At 40.6% G+C, this 24,702-nt stretch overlaps 1 protein-coding gene across 2 annotated transcripts in view; it reads right to left on the bottom strand.

The window, feature by feature from the left end:
• Nucleotides 1-24,702, bottom strand: part of FBXO11 (F-box protein 11) — a 68,309-nt gene that overhangs the window by 1,340 nt on the left and 42,267 nt on the right. Inside the window, exons 4-22 of one of the 2 annotated variants that reach the window (XM_081854613.1) lie at nucleotides 22,363-22,504; nucleotides 20,305-20,434; nucleotides 19,037-19,120; nucleotides 18,817-18,949; nucleotides 15,312-15,418; nucleotides 15,108-15,219; nucleotides 14,132-14,238; nucleotides 13,896-14,033; nucleotides 10,362-10,579; nucleotides 9,589-9,674; nucleotides 9,406-9,500; nucleotides 8,253-8,375; nucleotides 6,368-6,453; nucleotides 4,514-4,590; nucleotides 4,277-4,420; nucleotides 3,653-3,763; nucleotides 1,114-1,221; nucleotides 258-366; nucleotides 65-163 (exon numbers count right to left, since the gene is read on the bottom strand). In XM_081854613.1, coding sequence (XP_081710739.1) covers nucleotides 65-163; nucleotides 258-366; nucleotides 1,114-1,221; nucleotides 3,653-3,763; nucleotides 4,277-4,420; nucleotides 4,514-4,590; nucleotides 6,368-6,453; nucleotides 8,253-8,375; nucleotides 9,406-9,500; nucleotides 9,589-9,674; nucleotides 10,362-10,579; nucleotides 13,896-14,033; nucleotides 14,132-14,238; nucleotides 15,108-15,219; nucleotides 15,312-15,418; nucleotides 18,817-18,949; nucleotides 19,037-19,120; nucleotides 20,305-20,434; nucleotides 22,363-22,504 — 2,209 coding nt within the window. Of the gene's footprint in view, nucleotides 1-64; nucleotides 164-257; nucleotides 367-1,113; nucleotides 1,222-3,652; nucleotides 3,764-4,276; nucleotides 4,421-4,513; nucleotides 4,591-6,367; nucleotides 6,454-8,252; nucleotides 8,376-9,405; nucleotides 9,501-9,588; nucleotides 9,675-10,361; nucleotides 10,580-13,895; nucleotides 14,034-14,131; nucleotides 14,239-15,107; nucleotides 15,220-15,311; nucleotides 15,419-18,816; nucleotides 18,950-19,036; nucleotides 19,121-20,304; nucleotides 20,435-22,362; nucleotides 22,508-24,702 lie in introns of both variants that reach the window. The other variant, XM_081854612.1, reaches the window with a different exon arrangement.

Here is a 24,702-nt window from a genome sequence, read left to right on the forward strand (position 1 = left end):
TCTTTGAAATACTGGCAGGGGAAAAAGTGGTGCTACATTTTCAATCAAGGGTTAGTCAACATACCTATCATGCCTAATAAATTCCACATCATGTCCTTGATGGCACTTCTTAATACAGTTTACGCATATGGCGTTGCGGTCTGTGGTGTTGCAAGTGTGACATCTAAAATGCAATGTTAACAACAATTTAAAACGGATCCATTTTTTAAACATGCAAACGTTAAGCTGTGGGAAAAGTAGATCCCATACTTGCTTACCTATAGAAATCATGCATGGGGTAGCTGGTGTAACTTGATATTTTATATAAACATTGGCCTCTACTGACAGCTTTTTCTATGGCATCTTGATTGTTCATTATTTTGTTATCTGCAATAAAACAGTGGTCAGATTTAACAGTTTACTGCGGCATAGTGAGCCATTCTATAGTTCATGAGCTATAGTTTGACTCTGAAAACCTCCGATCCAACAGCTGGATTTGATCTAAAATAAGATTACACAATCCCTTTAGGATTTGAGCTTACACACGATGAAGAGTTTAGCAGTACAGTCGTACCTCAGAAGTCGAACGGAATCCCATTCGGGAAGTCCGTTTGACTTCCAAAACGTTCGAAAACTAAATCACAGCTTCTGATTGGCTGCAGGAAGCTCCTGTGGCCAATCAGAATCTGCGGAAGCCCTGTCGGATGTTTGGGTTCCAAAAGAACGTTTGCAAACTGGAACAATCACTTCAGGGTTTGCGACATTTGGGAGCCAAAACATCCGTGTTCCAGGGTGTTCAGGATCCAGGGCACAACTGTACAAGTTTTAACACACTGCTTACTCTTCACCAATATTGCTGCACCTGCTGTTCACACAAAACAAATACTAAGAGAAAATACATTGCCACTGCTAGGAAGTGTGTATGTCAGACACATTAATAGTTTTGCACGAAAGAGGTTTGTTTAAACTGAGCTACCACAACGATCACAAATGGCTAATTTAGAAGCTGTCAAAGCAAGTTTCTAAATGTGAGGGTGCTTTTGGGGGTTTCATTTTCATTGGGTATCCCTTATAAAGAGTTTCAGTAACTGTTTCAGTAACTTACAAATTACAAATGAGCATAATTCAACATACCTTTCATTGTCACATTGACTCCAGAGGCTAGAAATAAACCTCCAAACCGGTTATTGAAAATCTGATTGCCTTCTAAAGTTGCAGTTGCATGATTTGTTATTTCAATACCTTAAATTAGAGGGGGAAAGGTTACTTTAGCAGAAAATTTGACGTATTTAGCTGTCGCAACAATTTTTTTACTCTTCTGGTACTATCCAAAGAGAAATAGTATACTAGTTAATTAGCAGAAACTGCACTCTTAAAAAAGTATTAAAATGCTATTTGCCTCAGTTACTTGCTACTTGAATGATTATAAACTTTGGAGTTTTCATCTAGAGCAGGCTGCATACTAGACGGGAAAACCACCTAGGAACGTCTCAGTCTTAGATGAAGCTTCAGTTTATTGGCCCTCAAATCAATTACCACAGACCCTGTATGACCCCACACGCCACAGTTTCATGCAGATGTTTAATAGCATGGGGAACAGAATCAGTTCCCATACTGGAGAATCGGGGCCGAACAATCTCCCTCGAGGACCACATTCTGGAACTGGCTGTCCAAGTAGAATCAGAACCACTGCAATATGGTGCCCCCAATCCGCAACTCAGCTGGTTATTCCAGGAGGATTCCAAATCTGATGGTATTGAAAGATGCCAAGATCATTGCATTCTCTGTCTCTCCCAACACAAGTCATCATACAGGGTGACGACCAAGGCAGTTTCTGAGCCAAAAGTAGGCCTGAATCTTGATTGAACTGGACTTTAAAATGTTGACAACCACCCTCTCAAGGAGACATCTGCCGCTGACGTAAGTCAGGTTTCTTCAAGAATGGTCTTATCGCCACCTCTCAAAGCAAAGCATGAATTATTAGCCTGGCTCCACCCACTGTCTCCTCCTTGCCTGATTTTATAGGCTAACAGTAGCCGCACAAACTGACAAAGCACCCTGTACACGTTCTTGGGCCAAAGCAACTGAAACCTACCCAACAACAGCCAACAAGAAAAGTGTTCCTTACACCTCTGTAGCACTTGCTCCAAAGGGGGAGTCCAGATCGCAGCAGATCCAAGGAATTTTGTGCTCGTAACACCTCGCTAGAGCCTGTAAGTATAGGCCCATGGCTATTTGGAACAACTCCACTGAATGACAAACAGAGGAAGCAATGGAGGTGAAGTACACTTTCTTCACTCAGATCCGGCAGTGAACCCATGTTTGACTGCATTTGTTGGGGAGTTTTTCTCCCCCTGTGCTCATCACCTCGCAAGCTTGCTTCATTGTTACAGCTCCAGGATATATCATGGAGCTGTTTGTATTGTGGCATGTTACTCCATGTTGTCTCTGCCTAGCAAAGACGCTTTTTTCTTTAAGATTTGACATGAGTGAGGAAGCAAAGATGCATTGTCAGCATGCTTACAGTGGCCAGTTATTCCTTGAATGGTTAAAATAATAATAAAATTATTACATCTGAAGGCAGCCCTGTATCAGGAAGTTTTTAATGCTTGATGTTTTACTATGTTTTTATATATGCTGTAAACTCCACAGAGTGGCTGTGGAAACCCAGCCAGATGGGTGGGGTATAACAAAAATTTATTATTATTATTATCATCATCATCATCATCATTATGCTGCTGCCACAGAGAGCTGCCACAGAGAGTGATGACTGGAAATGGGTCAAACAATAATTAACGAGTGTGCTTTGTAGAATAACACCTTGGGCAGCAGATTCTACAGTCCTATGAGAAATTACAGGCTGCCTTGAAGTGGTCACCAAAGTCAATCCTTCCTAAAAATTCTGCTTTTCTATGGCCCTTAACCACTGATAAAAAATAAGGCCTATGCATTATTTACAAATGCTTGACATCATCTATGGTTTAAGGTGGGGGGAGGAAGCAATACGCTGAATGTATGAGAAGTTATAACTTTTAAAGAAAAATAGACACAAAACTTTACATTTTTATGAAAGTTTTGAAATATGAAGGAAGAAGAAGAAGAGTTTGGATTTGATATCCCGCTTTATCACTACCCTAAGGAGTCTCAAAGCGGCTAACATTCTCCTTTCCCTTCCTCCCCCACAACAAAGACTCTGTGAGGTGAGTGGGGCTGAGAGACTTCAAAGAAGTGTGACTGGCCCAAGGTCACCCAGCCTGTGGAGGAGCGGAGACGCGAACCCGGTTCCCCAGATTACGAGACTACCGCTCTTAACCACTACACCACACTGGTTCTCAAGGAAGTTTCAAAATGATTTAAATAAAGTCTAAATCTCCAACAGTGAAAGAAGAGTTGCCTGTTAAATTACTAATTCAGCAATTCACTTCTGGTAAAATGTGGTCTCTCTTCCTCCTGTCCAAAATGTTGGCCATTTAAAACATGGGTGGCTTGGCTAACCAGTAGTTTTTAAGGGAGAAAAAAGAAAACCACCGCTGATATTTTGGACAATACAAAAGTTCACTGGTGATTTTAAGACATTATGAAACATCAGAGTATTTGCAAATGACTGAAACACTCCTAGATCTGATGTCTTAACACTATTCTGAGATAAAGACAATATAAATCAAATACAAACCAGCAGCAAATCCATCAAATATTCTATTTTTTCTTAACACAGGATGACTATTTGTGCTGATAAGGACCCCAGCTTGTGCATTCCTAAAGATATCATTCTCTTCAAGGAGACCTAAGACAGAACAAAAATAATCAGTCTGAAATTTGTTTTGTTTACAAGCACAGAAAATAAATAAATACTGAGTACAGTAATTGTGCGGGGTGATGGTAGATATATTGCTTTTTAACACTTGGAATATAGACATATTCAAATACTAACATAAATGTTTTCTGCAGAAAGTGGGAATTAGCTGAACTCCAACAGCTATTTGAATTAGTAAAATGTAGCTTGGTTATCTGAACAGGAAGAAAGGGTTTTACATATTCTTCAACCACAATTTGGAACTCTCTCAGAAAAGGCCACAGTTTAGCTAGTGAAATTTTGATCCTGCAATGCAGACATATTCTTGGTGGCTAAATAGAGAATTACAGCTCCTTTTTATATTATATATGACTAAACAGCTTCTCAAAGGATCAAAATATGGTCACAGTGACAGTTGATTAAAGAGAACAAAGACTTCATTTTATTTTTAAAAGGCATCACTCTGGCTAAAAATAAACATTATAAAAGTGAGTGGACTGGTACCTCTGCCCCCATTAAATATACAGATGCCTCCATCTCTTCCATCATGGATTTTGTTTCTTCTTAATGTGGGATTGCTGTCTGTCTTAATCCAAACTCCAGCCATTGCGTTATCAAAAATTTCATTGTCTTCTATAAAGCCGAGCCCTTTCAAACATAAAATAAAACATCAAGATTTTGCATTAGGGTGAAACAGCCTCATATTTTAAATTATAAGAATGAAGTAGAGGGGAAGCTTACCAGAATTATAAACAAGAATCCCACCATTCTGGCCTCCCCAAATTTTGTTGCGCCTTATTTTGGGGTTGCTTCCAGTTCTGTACATAAGCAAACAAAGAGGTTACTCAGAAATAGCTTATTATTTTGTACAGGTGACGTGAACTACATTTGATGATTTAAAAAGCATTATCAGCATTGTACAATCAAGAAAGATTTAAGTACCTGCATGATAAGCCTAGAGTACGTCAGGCACTCATACATTTCTTCCTATATACCTTCCCCTCTCAGCATGTATAGAAAACAATCCCATAGACCACGAGATCCCTGTTTAGCTGAATGCAGAATCTCTCCTATGTTATGAACCAAATCCAGACTCACAAAGTAATGTTCTGGCAGATAAAGGTTCAGAAAGTATGTACATGGCTGCACCAGATGTTCTCTTCTTTTTATTTTATTTTTTAAATAGTGAAGGGGGAGCTTAAACTCTTAATTAAGGTGCAATTCTTTTGGCTAGCATTCCCACACCCTTATAATATTACCCACTCCTTTTCAATATTACTGGAAATAATTGTGAACACCCTCACCCCCACCCTTTTAGTCTCAGCCCTCGTGTACCTATAATCTGAACACATCTAGTATATCTTTATACAGTGGTGCCTCGCAAGACAAAAATAATTCGTTCCACGAGTCTCTTCGTCTTGCGGTTTTTTCGTCTTGCGAAGCACCCCTATTAGCGGCTTAGCAGATTTGCACTTTTAGCGGCTTAGTGGCTATTAGCGGCTTAGAAAAAGGGGGGAAAGGGAAAAAACTCGCAAGACGTTTTCATCTTGTGAAGCAAGCCCATAGGGAAATTCGTCTTGCGAAGCACCTCAGAAAACGGAAAACCCTTTCGTCTAGCGGGTTTTTCGTCTTGCGAGGCATTCGTCTTGCGGGGCACCACTGTACTGTAGTATAAAGAACAATGGATATAATGGGGCTTATATGTCTACAATTAATTTTTTATGGCACCTCTCATGTTCTAAAGTGACTCTATACCACACCCTGAAAAGTTGAGAAACTGAAGAGTATTTTTAGCTATGGAAAAAATCTTTCAAGTATGCTCTATGATGAAAGTTAAGAAACTGCTTGTGTGCACGAAAGGACTTTGCCATTCTTTTTCATCAGCCTGCAACTCTTCACTGTGTTTAAAAGGGAAGGGAAAATATAATTCATATGGCACACTTGGTGAACCAAGTGTGTTTTAATTTTTTGATGAAAACCAAGAACTCTGTAAAATGAACTCCTATTTTGCAGATAGAAAAATGAGGATAAAAGACAGGGACTGACTCTGAGGTCATCTAATAAAGCTTTGACAAATGTTAGATCAGAACAGGGGTTGCTAACCTCCTTGGCTTGGGGTTGCACTCACTCACGGCCAGCTCTCTAGGTGTGACCACCCAACATTCATTCTCTCTTATATGCCCACAGAGGTAGCTTAATTATCACACCATCCCTTCTCCTCAAATGATTATTCTGATGACCAGGAACAGTGTGATTTGTATCCTCGCCAGGGCACTGGATTCTATCCACTCCAGTGCTGGCATCTTAGGAGTTCAGAGGAAATTGCTTTTCCACTCCTGGAACAGAATCTGTCTCCCAGGCCAAATACAAAACTAGTCATTGAAAGACATGGGTCTGACACTTCCAACAATTTCAAGCCCAAGATAAGAGCTACTACCACATAACAATCTTGCCAGTGGACAGGAAAGGAAAACAGCCAAATCTAAAGTAACATATGTAGTGCAATTGTTAAGATGGTGAGAAAAGTTGACAATTCACTGACTGGTTTATATATTAAAAACATTTTGAAGCAAAACAAATGAAGATATACTTTACCTGATTTGAACCCCTGAGTACATATGGTTATAGATATCATTGTCCTCCAGCACTCCATGTCCATTGTCATAGAAATAAACACCAACCTGGAGCATTAAAGAGACATTGGGAAATGGTAAATTAATTTTTATATCATGGCAATTTAAAGCCATGATTTAAACCGGGAAGAAAAGAGGTTGATTAAATCAAGTATCTCACTAATACTACTTCATGTATTTCCTGAACAATAGTGTAAATCTGACTACTAGTAAAACAGGTAAAATAGTTTTATTTACACTTTTATTTTTATAACCAAGCCTCACATTTTTGTTACTCTGTATACATTTTGCATGCTTTCCCTTTTTTTAACCTGTAGAGAGATTGTACTTAAAATATTCCTATACAGGGTCTTTCATAATTATGACCAGCATCCCATACATAAGACTTGGTAAAGTTAAATATGGGAATATAGGAACCAACACACTGGGGATTTTCTTTTCTTTTCTTGTTCCCAGTGTTGCTCCTTTCTGCTTATTGAGCAAACAAGAACAGTTTATTTTCATCAGGTAAAAATGAAATGCCTGTGTTTGGGAGGCATAGTGTAAATATTCATATCTGAGAAATGATCAAACTGGTTTTTCAATTAGAAAGAAAAGCCTCATTCAACATGAATCTAATACAGACACCAATTCAGTTTAGATTGTGATTAACTGTAGAGCTAACATGCTTACATCCACATTACTTAACAGTGGCTTAAGAGAATACTGGGTTGTATTGTTATATCTATTCATATACTGCTGAATGCCAAAATGGTTTCTAAACCGTTTACAAAACAAAAATAACCTACTGTACAACACTGTTAAAATACAGAATTTAAAATACACCACATTTAAAATACACAAACAATGCCATTAAACAAAATAAATGTCCATGATTGAAATATGCAATGAAACAATCCCAAACAGCTGCATCTTCCGGAGCCAGAATGCCAACACAGATGGTGCCGGCCACATTTCAGCAGAGTGCGCATTCCATAACACTGCGGCCACCTGTGAAATAGCCCCCTCTGCGTCACCACAAGCCAATCACCAGGGAGCGTCGAGAATAGGAGGATTCCACACCTGTTGAATTTAATGCCCTTTCTGGGCAATGGAGGGGAAGCCAGTCTTTCTGGGTGACCTGGTCCAGAGTCTTTAAAGGTTTTATATCTAAGTAACAAGAGCTTAAAACTTGTTCAGTGGCTAACAGGCAGACAGGGCAAAGTCCCTTAGCACTGGCATGGTATGTGCCTGGTAAGCAGCCCCACTCACCAGGTGGGCTGCAGCATCCTGCATCAGCTGCAGCCTCCACACCAGTTGTAAGAGAAGCTCCACACAGGGCATGACAGGAGTATAAATGTTAGGCTACCAGTGCATTAGTCACAGAGGCCAAGCTATCTATGTCTAGGAAAGGGCACAGTTGACATACCAACCAAGGCTGGTGATAGGTGCTCTTCACAATGGAGACTGATGCAGATGGTTCCAAGAGGCCTTCTAAACAATGTGCCTGTTCTTTCAGAGGGAGTGCAAATATATCTAGAGCAGGTTAAGCCCCAATACTTGGACCGGGGAACCACTTGCCCACAGTGTCTCTGTCTAATATCCAATTAAGTCAAACTCAAGACAAAAGTCCACCAAAACAAATCGACTTGACTAACTCAAGAACATTTATTTCAATGGGTCTACTCTAAGTAGGACTTAAGTGGATGCAACTGATAGTATTTTCACTTTTTAAGAAACCATGCAATTTGGAATGCAAAAAATCCAAATGTTATTTCTTTAAATTTCACATTTTTAAAAAATCCAGCCATACGGTAAAGAGTTTGAAATCAGTATTACTGCCAACCACATAGTAAGGTGGGACGTACCTGTTTACCACTATGTATTCTATTTCTTCTCAGCACTGGCGTGCTTCCTGTTGTCACCCAGACTCCAGCCAAGGTATTACTGTAAACTTCGTTTTCTTCAATCACACCTTGGCCTTTTTCATGCTGAAAGCAAAACAAAAACTGGTAAACAAAAGCAAGACCCGCAAAAAAAAGAGGTTTATTTTTAAATGTTCCGACTTCCTTTTGTTAGCTGCAGCCCTGTTCCTTCAACTCTCTTTGTAGCCAGTTAATTTTTCTTTTCCAACTGTAACTCGCCATTTGGTGGTTACTGAGCATGCTTAGTCCTCACTGGGGTGTTTGGGGATCACCCAGTAATTTTTTAAAAAGCTATGTTTGTTTGTTTTTTACTTTTGCAACCCTCAAAGTTATACCAAGCATGCAGATATTCCCCACTAGTTCCTTAACGACATGTTTTTGCCTACAATCTCAGCAGCACTCTACATCTTAGTTCACTATTAGAAAGAGTGAATCTGCTTCAATGCTTTAATTTATCAAGATCACAGTTAGCCAATGTTGGGAAATATGAATGTAAGGGCCACCCTGCTGGATCAGACCGAAAGCCCATCTGGCCCAGGATCCTGTTCTCATAGAAGCCATAGCCAGATGCTAGGTGAAGCCTGCAAGCAGGTCCCATGTGAAACACTCTCTCCTCATCAGCACCTCCCAGCAACTGATATAGAGGCATATTGCCTCTGACAGTGGAGGTAGAATATAGCCTTACCCTCCATGAATTTTTAAAACCCTATTTTAAATGCTTTCATATTTTCATATCTTTCATATTGTCATATCTTTCATAAGAAAGAAAAGTGCATTATCAACAATCTAACTTATGCAGGTTGACAATCAGGCCCTAACCTAAATCTGTGGCCTAATTATGACTTCTTCATTTTGGTGAGACTTAAAGTGTCCCAGTAATACAAGTTTTCAAACGTTTAGGGGTTAAAGATGCCAAACTGCAAACACTTTCAAGCAAACATTTTTTAAAAACCCTTCCAGATTAATATGTTTAACAAGCTTTCCCTTCCAGGTTCTTTCCCCAACCACACGTTTACATTCCATATTTTGAATGCCTGAAAAGGTCTCTAGCAAAAATATTTCTGAGTTCACATCAAAACCACACAGAGATGCTCACCACATAAATACCGCCATGTTGGCCATCGTGAATCTTGTTGTGTCGAACAATGGGACAGCTGTTAGTCCGAATCTGTATCCCTGCTAATGCATTTCCTGTTAAAAGAGGTTAAGTATGAAGAAAAATGCAGCCCAAGGACACAAGGAGTATCAAATGCAGCAAAGCAAATATTCATTTTTTTACCATATATGTCATTTCCTTCAATAAGGCCTCTTCCATCACCAAATATGTAGACTCCACCTTGATTCCCATTGAAAATTGCATTACCCCTAAGGTGAAAAAGCCAAAGAAAACAGAAATTGTCAAGCACCACATAATCTAAATGTACATAGGCTGTACAGTATACACAGAACTGTGGCTTCTAAGTGGAAGACTAATTAATTTTTATTACACATAACACTGCTCTTCACTCTAACAGCTTAGAATGGTTTCTATGACGTTCCCAGGTAGTCCCCATCTGGAAAGCTTACGGGGCTGGACTTGCATGATGGCTTAGAAATCAGATGATCCTCAAATATCAGTGGCAATGCACACTACAATGCCATCCATGTTTCCTTTGATGAGCCTCTGATATTTCCTCTGAATGCAGTACTTGCATTTGGTGCCTTCTAAATTTGATTCCAAATGCAGGACCTACTGGAATAGGGTCAGAGCTCTCAAGTGGGGCCAATGCCCAGCAAAAAATAAGGCTTGAATTCTTCTTTTGGCTGGAATCTTTGGTAGCCACAGCTTGAATTCAAGCTGGGGCTACAGAAGAAGAAATGAAGAATCCAGAGAGCACTTAAAGAGTGCACTGCTGATTCTTCAACTGAAGTTGAATTACCTGATGTCATATGATACCAGGTGACTGACAGCTGGTGACGCTACCCATTTGTCAAAAATGGCCCACAGAGGGTGGGCCAGTCCCCACTTCTGTCCAAGGGCTTGAGAATCTAGGCCAAAATAAAGACAGGTACCTTATTGTTGGGTCACTGTTTGAAGTAATCCATACACCTGCAAAATTGTTTGCATAGATCTTATTTTCTATAAATTGTCCTCTTCCTTTTTCATGAACATAGATTCCTCCAGTTTGACCATGGTGGATTTCACAACGAACTACTGTAGGGTTGGCATAAGCTTTCACTTCAAAACCTGCTATTCTATTTCTATGTATGTTGCAGCTTTCAAAATAACCCTGAAAACAAGGAAGAAAATGGGGAGTGGTAAGGAAATATAATTGGGTGGGTGTCTTCCCCCCCCCCCTCCCAGCTACCTGACATCATAATAAAGATGGTACTGAGCAAAAATACATTTAGACTGTTTTATTATTTCTTTAAAACTGCAAGTGCTCATATTGGCTTACAGAGTAATTTTTAAGAGACAGGACCACATGCTCCATCTGAACAACTGTAAAAGCACTTCAAGTATTGCACTAGAAAACAGGCCCATTTCTTTGGTTGCAGAGTTGGACATAACACTAGCACATTGTTTAAGCGTAACATAACCACAAACTATGATTTAGCACGGACTTTTCCAACCTCATGTCCCCAGTTGTTGTTTTTTGTATTACCCATCATGCCTGATCGTTGGACATGTTAGCTGCAAACGGTGTGAGTTATATGGCTCACATGCTACCCCGTCTGTAACAACTATGGGATAAGAAGGCTTTAGACTGAAGTTGTGTGCTTTTCAAACCCTAAAGGTAAAGGTACCCCTGCCCGTACAGGCCAGTCTTGACAGACTCTAGGGTTGTGCACTCATCTCACTCTAGAGGCCGGGAGCCAGCGCTGTCCGCAGACACTTCCAGGTCACGTGGCCAGCATGACGAAGCTGCTCTGGTGAACCGGCATCAGAGCAGCACACGGAAACGCCGTTTACCTTCCTGCTAGAAAGCGGTACCTATTTATCTACTTGTACTTAGGGGTGCTTTTGAACTGCTAGGTGGGCAGGAGCTGGGACCGAACGACGGGAGCTCACCCTGCCGCAGGGATTCGAACCGCCGACCATGCGATTGGCAAGTCCTAGGCACTGAGGTTTTACCCACAGCACCACCTGCGTCCCTACTTTCAAACCCTACACTGTGGTTAATCTTCCCTATAGTTAATAAAAGCAAGCCAGTTTAATGAGCTGTGGCTTTATTTTGCCTTATTTCTACTAGCCATAGATTAACCAGAGAATCATAGAATTGTAGTTGGAAGGAGGATCATCTGAGGATCATCTAGTCCAACCCCCTGCAATGCAGGAATATGCAGCTGCCCCATACAAGGATCAAACCTGCAGCCTTGGCGTTATTAGCATCATGCTCTAACCAGCTGAGCTATCCAGGTGTCTCTGGTCTTAGACCACACAGCAATAGGAGGTTAATCCAAAATGGAAGGGAAAGCTTTTGAATTATTGTGGTTGGTTTGAAGCAGGAGGGGACGTAAGACTCACCAAGGCTCATCCTCATAATCCGAAACTATGGCTGAGTGTTAAATCTGAACCAACCTAAAGTCTTGTAGAATTGTCAGTGCCAAGGCCACAGTCTCACATTAAAGTTCAATGTTACAAAGTCAACACCTGGTGATTTTGCCACATTGATGCCTCATGGCAAACATCTTCTTTATCTTCTTTCATATGGGGCAATTGCCATTGTACACAGATCCGAGGTGGAGCTTTCTAAAACCTGTTTGTACAGGAAAGTGGCTGCTGAGTAACAACAATGCTGTAAAACCATGGAGAGACCTGGTCTGAACAAAGACATTGGATTCTTATCTCATTATACATGACAAAGCCATTTTTCACCTTCTCACCCCTTGCTTTTTCCTGTAAGACCTATTGCAGTCGTTAAGAGTCGTCAACAGGCTCATCACAGCTATCTGCCAATCACCCATTCCCACCACCCTTCTGAGTAATACCCCTCCCCACCTTTTCACTATATAGAAGGGTCTGGTGACTTCTGTTTCAGTGTATCTGAAGAAGTGTGCATGCACACGAAAGCTCATACCTAGAACTAACTTAGTTGGTCTTTAAGGTGCTACTGGAAGGAATTTTTTTATTTTGTTTTGACTATGGCAGACCAACACGGCTACCTATCTGTAACTGGAACAATGCTGTAGTGACACATAAGAGGTCTTTTTGGCTCTGGTGGCAAAAAAGGAGCTGTAAATTGTAAGGAGAATTCAGAGAACTAAATTGAAACTCAGTTAGTGTAGCCATGGTGGTTCCTCTGTTATCGCCTCTCTCATAATTTCTAGTTACTATTTTTATTTGAAATTGTTTGTGTTATATTTTATACTGTTTGTGATTGTATGGATTTGTCATGGCCTTTGGCTAGTAAAATAAACTTTAACAAAACTAAAACAAATAATAACATGTCAAGTATAGCCTGCAAATGTAAATCAGCCCTAACAAGTACTAACACAAACACTGGAAAACAATAATTTCAGAACAAAGCAGCAGGTGAAGGGCAAGCTGAAAATAAAACATCAAGAATCTCTGCGTAATTGGAATTCTGTTCCCAGTTTTTGAAATATGTTGTGGAAAGGAGCTGAATGTGATGCACCAACCAAAGATTGAGGGAGGTCTCCAAAGAAAAATGATCTTGTGATCATCATTGTTGAAGATGTATGAAGAGACAAGTGATGGATAGAAGACACTTTTCCATATCAATCCTACACCTAACCTCCAAATCCAATTATAAAACCTAGCCTGTGGGGCAGGAGGTGGCATGAATGTCAGAATTTCAGTGGCCTGCTTTTGAGGAGGTATTGTCTTTCTGGTTTAGGAACACAGTACCAATTTTTTGGTACCTAGTGTGCCAAGCGGCTGACATACACAAAGCAGCTGAAACACCCATTCTAAATCCTGGTTTAAAAAGTAATGGTAGCCAGCACTTGTGAAGATGTAGCACTTCGCCAAAGATTATGCTAGTAAGGCAATGGAGGCAGGCATTCACATGGATGAGGGAACCTGCTACACTTTCCCAGTCTTCTAACCAGGCATTACTTCTGCTCTGGGTCTCAATAGTCTCCAATGTACAGTGGTGCCCCGCAAGACGAATGCCTTGCAAGACGGAAAACCCGCTAGACGAAAGGGTTTTCCGTTTTGGAGGTGCTTCGCAAAACGAATTTCCTATGGGCTTGCTTCGCAAGACGAAAATGTCTTGCGAGTTCCTGCGGGGTTTTTTTCCCTCCCCCCCCTTTTCTAAGCCGCTAATCTGTTTATCCGCTAAGCCAATAAGCCGCTAAAAGCCGCTAATAGCGCTAATAGCGCTAATCCGCTAAGCCGTCAATGGGCTTGCTTCGCAAGACGAAAAAACCGCTAGACAAAAGAGACTCACGGAACGGATTCTTTTTGTCTTGCGAGGCACCATTGTACATTATTTACTTGAGGGCCATGCAAAAGAGAAACCATCAACACTGGGAACAGGTGGACAAAAACAAGCTGCTTTAACACTCACAAAAACTCACTTTCCCCACAGAAATATGCACACCCCACAAGCTCCCCTCAAAAGGAAAAGTATACATTACCATGCCGTGGTCAAATGTGAAAACACCAACATCGCGCCCATGGTGAATATGATTCCTTCTAATAATAGGGTTTCCATGGTTTTTGACCCAAATCCCAGCTAATGCATTATTGGATATCTCATTGTCCTCATATATTCCCTAAAATATCAGAAAATAGTGTGAATTGAAGATGGATCAGGCAATTTTATTTTTGCAAGGTGGAAAAAAATGGGGGGGGGATGGGAAAGGGTGTTCACCTGTGCGTGATCTGTAATGTAGAGACCAACATTTTCACAATCACTGATGTTGCAATGCTTGATAGTGGGACAAGCTCCTTGACCACTAACACAGACTGCAGAACCAACTGAAGAGGAAACAACATTTACATTTTAAAACTGGAATTAGATCTCCCTTCATAAGAGACCTACAACTTGCATCATCCATTAAAAATAATAAAAGAAAATGAAGTAACTTGGAAGCACTGAATAAACTTGGCTAGGTTCTTGCCAATTATCTTGGCTTAAGCTTTCAGGATAAACTAGATAGTAGGGGCATGAAATGGCTTCAGATGAATCCTGAGCCAAAGCAGAGGGCTTAGGATGGGTTGTGTGGCCAGTGGATGCCGTTGGCCAAGCCAGCTAATTCATTACCTCGCTTGCTCACAGCTACACCATGTGAACAGACCCACAGAGAAACAAGGAGTTGGGGAGCGGGGGCTGAGTTTGCACCATCCTGGTCCTTGCCTGATTTGCTCTTCAAGTGTGTGTGTGTGTGTGTGTGTGTGTGTGTGTGTGCATTACAACAGCTGTTTGACCCGTGTATCATCTAGCTGCAGGTAGGAGTGTTTGTGTGGATGCAGGTGTGGTCTAGGGCCTGTGGAGTTCTTCCTTAGTGGAAGAACAGGGGGAGAGGCAGAGGGAGGAGAGTAGCTAGGAGATTTAACATCTACTTCTGATAGTGTGGGACATGTGTAGTACTGGGTCTTAGTTTACTATTCTGTGGTCCAATCCCCTAGCTGCATATTGGGTGAATGGTGGTGGGTTAATGATTCTGGGAGGGCAGGTAGAAGGGTGTGGTCAAAATGCCTCCCAATTCCAGTAGTGATGGGCAGGAGAAGGCACGGCTGGATGGCTGATCACAATCGGGGGCGGATGCCTAGTTGTTTGGTCTCCAGCCCTTGTGCATCTTGTACACCTGTTACTTCATGACAGTTTTAACAGAGCAATTACTAACCTGTACAAGTACTTCGAATAATACAATGGTCTATTATTGGGCTGCAGTTAACTGTAATCTCTAAGCAGTGGTGGGCATTGTGATGCTGTGCAGATTTATCATCAGGGTTAAACTGAAAGTAAATACAATAACACTCGTTACAAGCCATCCATTTCTTTCAACTCAAGTAATTTCAACTTAAGTGCTTGCTCCCATGTTTCTTACCCTGATTGTCATATAACCAACGTAAGCATCCTCAGATCCCTCCATGAAGACAAAGGTTGAATCTCTTGTGTTTTCTATAATGACCTTATCTGCCACTTTCCCGGGTGCTGGCGGGGGAAAACAATAATAAAGCTGAAGGTTGAAAATGCACAGCATATTTCCAATACAACCTACAATTACGTTGTTCCAGCAATAAGCTTTATACTTCCATTGTGACTCAGGATAACAGCTCTAAGTACAGACATTCAGTCTCAGAATCATTCAGTAAGAAATAGAAGGATCTTTCTGTTAAGTTTCATCGAAGTTCAATTCTCAACAGACCAACTCCCAGGTTTTAGATGGAAACATTTCTTCAGTTAAAAGCTAATAGAATTAATAAAGTGTCAACTGTGATTTCTAGAACGATCATTATGTATTTGCTGAAGAATCTGCTTTAATGTTATACTTTAAATTAGACTCATAGAATTATGGAGTGGGAAGGGACCTTGGTGAGAGCGCCAAATCCTCTAGATCACTAGACCAGGGGTCGGCAACCTAAGGCCCATGGGCCACAAGCGGCCCACGGGGGTCATTTAAGCGGTCCACAAGCCGCCCCCGAACCAAGCCACCCACTTGGCGAGTCCCCACGCGCTGCGCTAAACCAGAACAGCGTGGTGCAGGGACTTGCTTCCGCGGCACTGGAAATCACATCGGTGCATGCGCAGATGCCAGAAATCATGGGCGCGCACACTCACAATCCAGCCCACAGAGGGATCTCCATTGGAGTGAACCGGTCCAGGCAAGGTAAACCTTGCCAACCCCTGCACTAGACCATCAGGGATGTGCAAGGAAGCGACCTTGGTGGTCATCTACTCCAATCCCTGCTCAATGAATGATCAGTCATGCAGAATACTACTAAAGCATCGCTCACAGACAACAGTTCCCTGTTTCTATTTTTAACTATGAAGCTAAAATATTAGCTTTCTTGAATAAATTGCAAGACATTTAATGCTAATTAATAGCTCCTTATTTCTCCAAAACCTTTTTACACACTTCTTCATTATTTTTTTAAAGGCAGTTTACAACAAATGAACACCAAAATTTACTAGTATCCAAATTAGTGTAAACCAATATACAGTCGTACCTTGGTTGCCAAATGCCTAGCAACTTGTATGTTTCGTCTCCCGAACAATCAAAAGTGAGTGTTCCGGATTTCAAATGATTTACGGATGCTGAATGTCTGGTGGCTTCCGATTGGCTGCAGAACACTCCTGCAGCCAATCAGAAGCCGCATCTTGGTCAAACAGACTTCTGGAATGCATTCTGTTCCAGAACCAAGGTACGACTGTATTGAGTTGGTTGAAGCAGTCAGTTGTTTCTTCAAGAACATGTGTGCTATTCTTAAGAATCCAGCAGGGGGAGCAGAAAGCCACAATCTAACATTCTCATTTTGATGGCGGAAGTGCAAGTTTGAAACTTAAGTATCAATCGGAATGAAAGGACCTACAAGCTAGATTCAGTATAGAAAATATTTATTTCATGCAGCTTTAGAATTTCTCCTCTTAATACTTGTGAGCAAAGTGGTTATAGTCAATCCAAACAAGATGTAAATACTGTTGATTGCCCCAGATGAATGGTATCCAATTTGTTTTGGAGGGGGCTGAACTTCCCTCAAGGGATCAGATTCGTAGACCAACTGTGCTCTTGCAGCCAATATTGTTGCTGAAAGGGTATGCGGTCTCAAAGCACCTCGCATCGTCTCAGGCTGACCTACCAACTGCATCGCGTAACAACATGCTTGGCTTACTATGGCAGCACTGCCTCTGAACATGGTCCAGAAAGTTCAGATTATCAAACACAGAGCAGCAAAACTGGTCAATAAGCTCATCTTACACAACTACTTCATCGTTAGCACTGGCTTCCAGTTCATTTCTGGGCCAAATACAAACTTATGGGGTTACCTCTCCTCACAAATACCTGCATAGACCCTAAGAACATCTTCAGAGGCCCTTGTTGAAGTGTCCCTGCAGACACATGGCACATGGCTAGCAAAGAAAACTTTTCAGTGTAGTCTTTTTGGTGTGCGGTGAAGACATTTTTATTTCGCTAGGCACCATTGGAATGATTTTAGACCTTGGGCCCTACTGGCTTTATTCTGACATTGTTTTAGTCAGTGTTCGATTTTCTGTTCCTGTTACGATTATTTTTATTTTATGCATAGCTGTCAACTTTCCCCTTTTCTTGCGAGGAAGCCTATTCGAAATAAGGGAATTTCCCTTAAAAAAGGGGAAACGTTGACAGCTATGTTTTATGGTTTAAAAATATTGTGCACACTTTCTAGAAAAATGCTGCAAATAAATAAAGCAGAACAAGCCAACTTTAAATAGCTGGTTAAAAGGGAATAGGCAAACACACCACACAGACACCAACTAATAGGAAAAAAGAAATCAAATACCAGTTCTCTCTCAGGGAAGGAGCTCTTTTAACTGACAAGCTAAGAGAAAAGTGAGCAAAGACGCCTGCCATTTTCCACCTACCCCTTATTTCTGGGCAGCCTGGTTGGGCTCCAGATTCATGGAGAATCACAGCCCTGCTGCCACAGTAGTTAGTTCCTGTACGCCTGCTGTCATCTAACTGAAAGAGTATTTTCTTTTGATTAACACTGTTTGTCTGCAAGTAATCGCTCTAGTAATTATATATCTTTCTACAGCATTAGATACACACCTTATGTATCATCACCACAGACAGAAGAACAAACACATTCATTAGCTGTAGATTGGCATTCATTCTGCTTGGGCAATTGTTCTGTAGTTTGTGACCTTTACCTAAGCAGAAACAAGTCAGCTGCACCATTCAGGGCTAAGAGTGAGTTTTCGCCATGATCTTTGGGGCTAAACAAGTTGGGGCTAACCTGCTGGGAGCTGGAAGGGATCTGCCCTGCCTCTTTCCACCTGGCTTGGGGCAGGGCCTGACTGGCTCCATAAAGGACTGTTGTTGCTGCTGCTCGATAGAGAGGGCTCCTTTTGAAAATTGTTTTTATTTTTTATGTCCTTTTAAATTGAATTTTTTTTCCGTTTGATTGTGTACCTTTTGATGTGTTTGATTTATTGTTTATGACTTTTGTTATGTTGGTAAATATGTAAATCTTGTCATCTTTATACTGAAAATGGAGGGGGAAAGCATTTTGAGGTAAGCCTACAATGAAGCCGCCTTGAGCATTGTTCTAACTATGAGCATTGTTCTAACTATGGAAAGCCAGCATACAAATAAAATGATGCTGATGCTGATGATGAACTACAGCATGACATAAAGGAAGTCCCATAAGTTGATATGCAAAGTGACAGGCTGTATAATAATAATAATAATAATAATAATAATAATAATAATAATAATAATATATTATTTATACCCCGCCCATCTGAAGTCACATCATCCATGCTTCCTTTTCTTTCCCTGCTATCCAGAAACATTCAAGAGAGAACAGAACTTTATCTACTGATACTGGGATGCCTTTCAAATTAAGTACCTGCACCAATCATGGTGATTGGAGATTCAATGTATATCCACTCGTCCGTGTATATGCCAGAATGAACAAAGATAAGTCCATCAAAGTGAGCTTCTTGAACCCCACCTAATGCATCTTCAATTGTGTCATAATACTAGAAGAAAACAAGAAGTAGTTGTAAGACAAATAGCCACAGGAAAGGCATGTCAATATTCATTTGAAGTGATTCAGAAAAACTTACCAACATGTTTTCTCTTCCTTTATATCTTGCTGGGTTACTGTAGAAATGTTCAGCAAATCCTGGCTTTACATGAGCTCCTTTATACTGAAAATGGAGGGGGAAAGCATTTTGAGGTAAGCCTACAATGAAGCACGACCTATGGGTTACATTTTAAAAAAGAGAGACAGACGGCACACACAAGTGTAGCATTGCAAAGCTCCTCAAAAGAGTTCAGAGCACTCATATTAACCATGCTCAGTAGGTGGATCTAGGGTCCAAGATCTGTCGCTTGCTTCAGGTACAACTGAAAAAGCTGTACTTTTGCCAACAGAAGGGAAACTGAATCTTATTGAAGACTTTGCCTTCCAATCAAATCTGTAACCCTGAGCTACGTCATTTTCCTCAGTTTCTACACCTCATTCCAGAAGATGACAAATGTCCAAGAACTACATTGCTAAAAAGCAGGATGGGGCATACAAAACACAGTGAAAATGTAGATCCACCATGTTTTGTAGATTACAAGATTGCAGCAATCTTGGCACATCCTCATTTTCCTTCAGATACTTTGTTGTACTTGATTCAACACTCATCTCCTCATTCAGTGATTTAAATGACTTCTGTCCCTGAAATTATGCTTTCTGGTCTTGATTGTAATTATAGACAAACTTAGTTACAGTCTGTATTCTGTCTCACCTTCCCACAATGACTCTGTCTCACCTTCCCACAATGGACAGTGGTGCCAGTGTTCTACACTAAGTCTGAACCACTCATGGTGCTAAGTCAGACAGCACAACAAGTCAGCCTCTTACTTGGTTCATCCACAGCACAGTTGCACCAGGAGTGCCCCAGAAACTTTTGACCAGCATGCAATTCATTTACATAAAACCATAGTTTGTTTTTAAACTATGTTTACTATGACATGAGAAGCAGGCCAATGCCTCGTTCACGAGGAGAAATCTTGCTAAGGACAGTTGCACTGCTGAAGCATGAGGAGCCTTATGACAGAAGAGTAATAAAGTGGAAGAACAAGGGAAGAAGGATTTGTATGGGAGAATTAAGGTCAGATTAGAATGAGGAAGTATAGTTGGCAGAGAGCTGGGAAACCTTAAATGTAAATAATTTGAGGTGGTGATTTTGAAGCAGAGACTGAATTGAGATCTCAATGAAGACTAACTGAAGTGGGGAAAGATTCCGAAAAAAAGGAGAAGTCCAAATGCTCACCAGGCCATTTAAAACATTCTAAAACAACATGAAATACCATGAGGAAGCTTTTAAAAAGGCATTCATACCAGTTGCTGAAAGCTTTCCTTCCAGGGATTTGGGTGTTCATACTCTTCTGGATTTATCTGATAAAATTTACCAGGTTCAGGGTGCATCATTGGACGTGTATACTCAAATACTTCCATGTAGAGTCGTTTCCTAAACAAAGACACCCAGAATACAGAAGTGTGAATAGACTTTAACAGAACAAAGGTATAAACCGGATGGATCAAAAATTACATAAAAAAATTTGGAAACTTGAAAGTGGCACTTTCAGCAATGTTCATGCTGTTGCTAACTGTCTATTTCCCATTGAACACAGCAGACAAGCAAGAGAGCTGCCTATTTTAAACAAGTTTGGGAATTATCACTTAAGATAAAAACATAATTAAGAGTAACAATGTTTCCAGATGTGCACTGTTATTTGGGTAAGTGTCTAGGTGTGAGCAAAGTTTTAAACATGCGCTTAACAGCATAGAAGGATTTTGCTGAACAGCGTCAAATTTAGCACCATTTCTCACTCTTTGTGACTTTTTAACAGGAATAACAACATCCTTATATAAAAAGGAACAATGTGCTCCATCTGGCATCCTTAACTGTATCCAGAGATACTTGACCAAGCCATGTACTAGGGATGGGGCATCAGTTGCCCTCCAGATATAGTTTGACTCCAACTCCCATCAGCTTCAGCCAACATGGTCCATGGTTAAGGAAGATGGGAGCTATAGTCCAACAACATCTGGAGTGCCATAAGTTCCCCATCCCTCCCATATATTAAGCACACATATAATGGTATATGAAGGAGTGCATTCTGCAATAATAAATGCCTAGGCATGCTCCTTAGCTGCTATTTGGAAACTACCGGCCTCCCGCAATCAAGGTCTGAACAGCAGCCCCAACCGCACACCTTGGCATTCTATCCCACATATGGCCTGGCTTGCTTTGTGCTGGAATTCCTTAAGCTTGTAAGACTGGTACCTTTGTTACCATTTTAGGTACAAGGTGAAATCTGTCTTATTACCCCAGGCTTTTAGAGGCTTCTGATCTATGTTTTAATCTGCTCACCATTTTTGTGTTTTGTTTTAATGGCCCCTGGTTTGTTAATTTTATCCTTGTTGCTGTTTTTATTGTGCTGCTTTATTCAATTCTTAGTTACCTCAAACCATTCATAAATTGGAGGGTGTAAATCCTAAGGCAAGTGTTTCCTTGATGAGATAAGCAGGCTTTGACTGTTAGGTGGGAAGTGTCCCATTTTTAGACTTTTCTATTCATCAACCCGTCTCCATCAGTAAAATCCAAGTGTTAAAGAGATTGATGTATTTTAAATTTACTTGAACAAACATGCCTGATTCTAGAGCTTTTAGAGGGAAGAAGTTGGCAAGTAGTTGCCTGGTAGCAGTAAGAAACGTAAAGCATTTATGGCTGGTATTATTTACAAGGCTTGGAGCATAATTGGGGATACGGAAAAACCTGAGCCAAGCAAAACAAACAAGCAAAAATCCACTTTGTGAATGGGAACATATGGCAAACAACATCTGCATATTTTTAAGTGTATTTCAACAATTATGCAGGCACAAATCAATTGTGCCACCTGCAAGCAAGAGAAGACTTGCCTCCGTCATGGGCCGAGTGAATTTCACCTGCTCATCTTCAAAGGGTGAAGGGCAAGACCAAGGCTGACCAAGGACAGGGCAGGGAATATCACCTTTATAATCCTGGCACCAGAGGGACACCACGCTATTTCTGTTCTTGATGCCAGGCTTGAACTGTAACTTTTATTACATCTTTTGTAAGATGCTTTGAGAGCCTCTTCAGATTTTAATGTAGGATGTAAAGTATTCTAAATAAACAATTTTTTTTTGTAAGATGGCAGATTGCAAGAAGAACCCTATATAACCAGAATCCAAACAGGAGGCACGAGCTGCACAAAAATAATAGTGCAACTTCAGGTGAGCGCAACAGAAATGTAATTAAAGTACCTGCTTTCGTTCAAAATAATTAGAAAACATATTCATGAATTCATTTTTTCTATTGTGTATGGCATGTATAACATACTTCAGGATAATCAAAAATACCTTTTCACTTACCACAAAATTGGATCATTAGCCAGCTCACTGAAGCGCTTACATACACAAGCTGCTCTACAAAGATCTTGCTCCAGCAAGTATGAGAAGATTTTCAGAACCACTTCATCGGGCAACTTCTCTTGAAGATATTGTTCTGCAGGTGCTGCTATTAAATATAAAACATGAATAACATGACTGATGTTCACAACCTGTCTGGGGTATTTCCACCAAAATAGATCATGGACTTTCTGTCTCTCAAAAATCAAGTGAATTACCTGAAACAGATTTACTTAGGCAGAAGTTTGACAAAAATCAATGTTATTCAAGTTTTCCATTTAAATATACACATTTCATTTTCTATAGAAAGTTAGGTTTGCAAGCTTTAATCAGTGTGGTAAATCAATCAATAAAAGTTTAGCAGCACATTTCTATCCTCTCGTTACTACAACTGGATAAGGATGGGCCAGAACCTATCACTGCCGTAGTAGATTTACACTTGTATGGAGATACTACTGCAGAATGCTATACTAACATATACAGGCAATGAATGATACGTGTCTGATTGACACGTGAAAGCTACATCACGTATCACAACGACCTGGAAGTGGCTGGCAAAGGGGACAGAACAGGGCAGGAGCAGTCTTGTGTGCACTCAGCCAATGCATGTGGGGATCAGAAACATAACTCCAATGCAAACCGGTCATTGCTTATACTTATGTCAGTGGAACACTGCTGCTGCAAGAGGCAAAAGTAAGAAGCAGGATGAACATGAAAATTTAAGAAGAGTCTGCTGGATCAGGTCAGTGGTACAGCATCCTGTTCTCACAGTGGTCAATCATATGGCTATAGGAAACTGCCTAGCAGGACCTGAGCACAAAAGCACTCTCCCCTCCTGCAGTTTCCAGGACATAGTATCAGTGGCTAGGAGCCACCAATAGCCCTCTCCTCCACAAATATTGAATCCTCTTTTAAAGCCATCCTAGTTAGCTGCCATCAATGCTTCCTGTGTTAAGTGAATTCCACAGTTTAACTATGGGCTGTGCGGAAAAGTTTTTTGTCTGTCCTAAACCCTCCAATGCTCAGCTTCATTGGATGCCCCTGTTTGGCATCCGTCCATCTTGGGAAGCAATGGGGGAGTGTACCTTTGGGGGTGAAGTTCACACTTTATTTTAAGGAGAGCTTCATTTCCTGACTTTGGATTAACATTTTCCCAGGAAAACAACAAAACTGATTTAACTTTATGTACACTGTGCTGAGTACAATTACAGATGCAAATTAGAATTCATGTTAGCTTTTATACCCCTCAGTTCACTCCTTCTCAACATCTGCAAACAGGTCAAGAGACTGGGCTAAAAAGCAATGAGGGTATGCTGTGATGTCTAGGCTGATATTTAGTGAGCCTAGATGAATGTAAAAAACTTAGCATGGGTCAAATCTGATCCTTTTGCCTATTCAATTTTAAACATGTATGTGCAAAAGATTCAGAAACTACGAAGATGCAGAATGGAAGTGAAAGGGCAGTATTGTGTATTTTGGCCTTACACTCTAGCTCAGGTTTCCTCAAACGTGGCCCTCCAGATGTTTTTGGCCTACAACTCCCATGATCCCTAGCTAGTGGTCAGGGATGATGGGAATTGTAGTCTCAAAACATCTGGATGGCCAAGTTTGAGGAAGCCTGCTCTAGCTACTCCCTGAAGTCTAGCATGAAGTCTCTCAACTGTGATCTCTCCCTCTTTTTTTAAAAAAAATACATGTTAGCCTTCACAGTGGGATGTTTCCTGTCTGCATAGCAACTGAAGGTAGACGGGTTCTACAGCTTGAAGGATAGACTAAAGAACTGTTCCTTATGAAGAACATCACTTTTTTCTAACTACATATATTTACACGTAAACTCAAGGAAACTGAGTTTAAAAGAAATTATATAGATACAAGTAGGACCTATTGTTCCTATTATTTAATGAAAAGAATATGCTTTGCAGGAGGATTGCAAATTCTAATCATCACCATCCTAGTTAGCAATATGCTTTCAAGGAGTTCTTGGCATGGCTGTCAGGAATACACAATATTAAGTACTTCTGAGGGTGGGAAAGAAAATCACAAATATGGCAAGAATTTGGTTATTCATAGAAGTACTCATTACAGGAGTGTGATTGAGATACAACTTTTAATGATTTACCTCCACTGTAGAATTCTACTTAATTTTTCAAATGTCATTTATTTTAGCTGAACACTAACTAATTCACACGTGTAGGAAAAGACTATCACTGTGTCCCTGTGCTATACTTGCAGCAGCAACCATCAGATCAGTGTTAGAAACTGAGATATGAAAGCCAGGAGCTAAATGACACCTTAGACCCCCCC

The sequence above is a fragment of the Podarcis erhardii genome (genome assembly GCF_964252035.2).
Source record: "Podarcis erhardii genome assembly, chromosome: 3".
Classification (NCBI taxonomy): domain Eukaryota; kingdom Metazoa; phylum Chordata; class Lepidosauria; order Squamata; family Lacertidae; genus Podarcis; species Podarcis erhardii.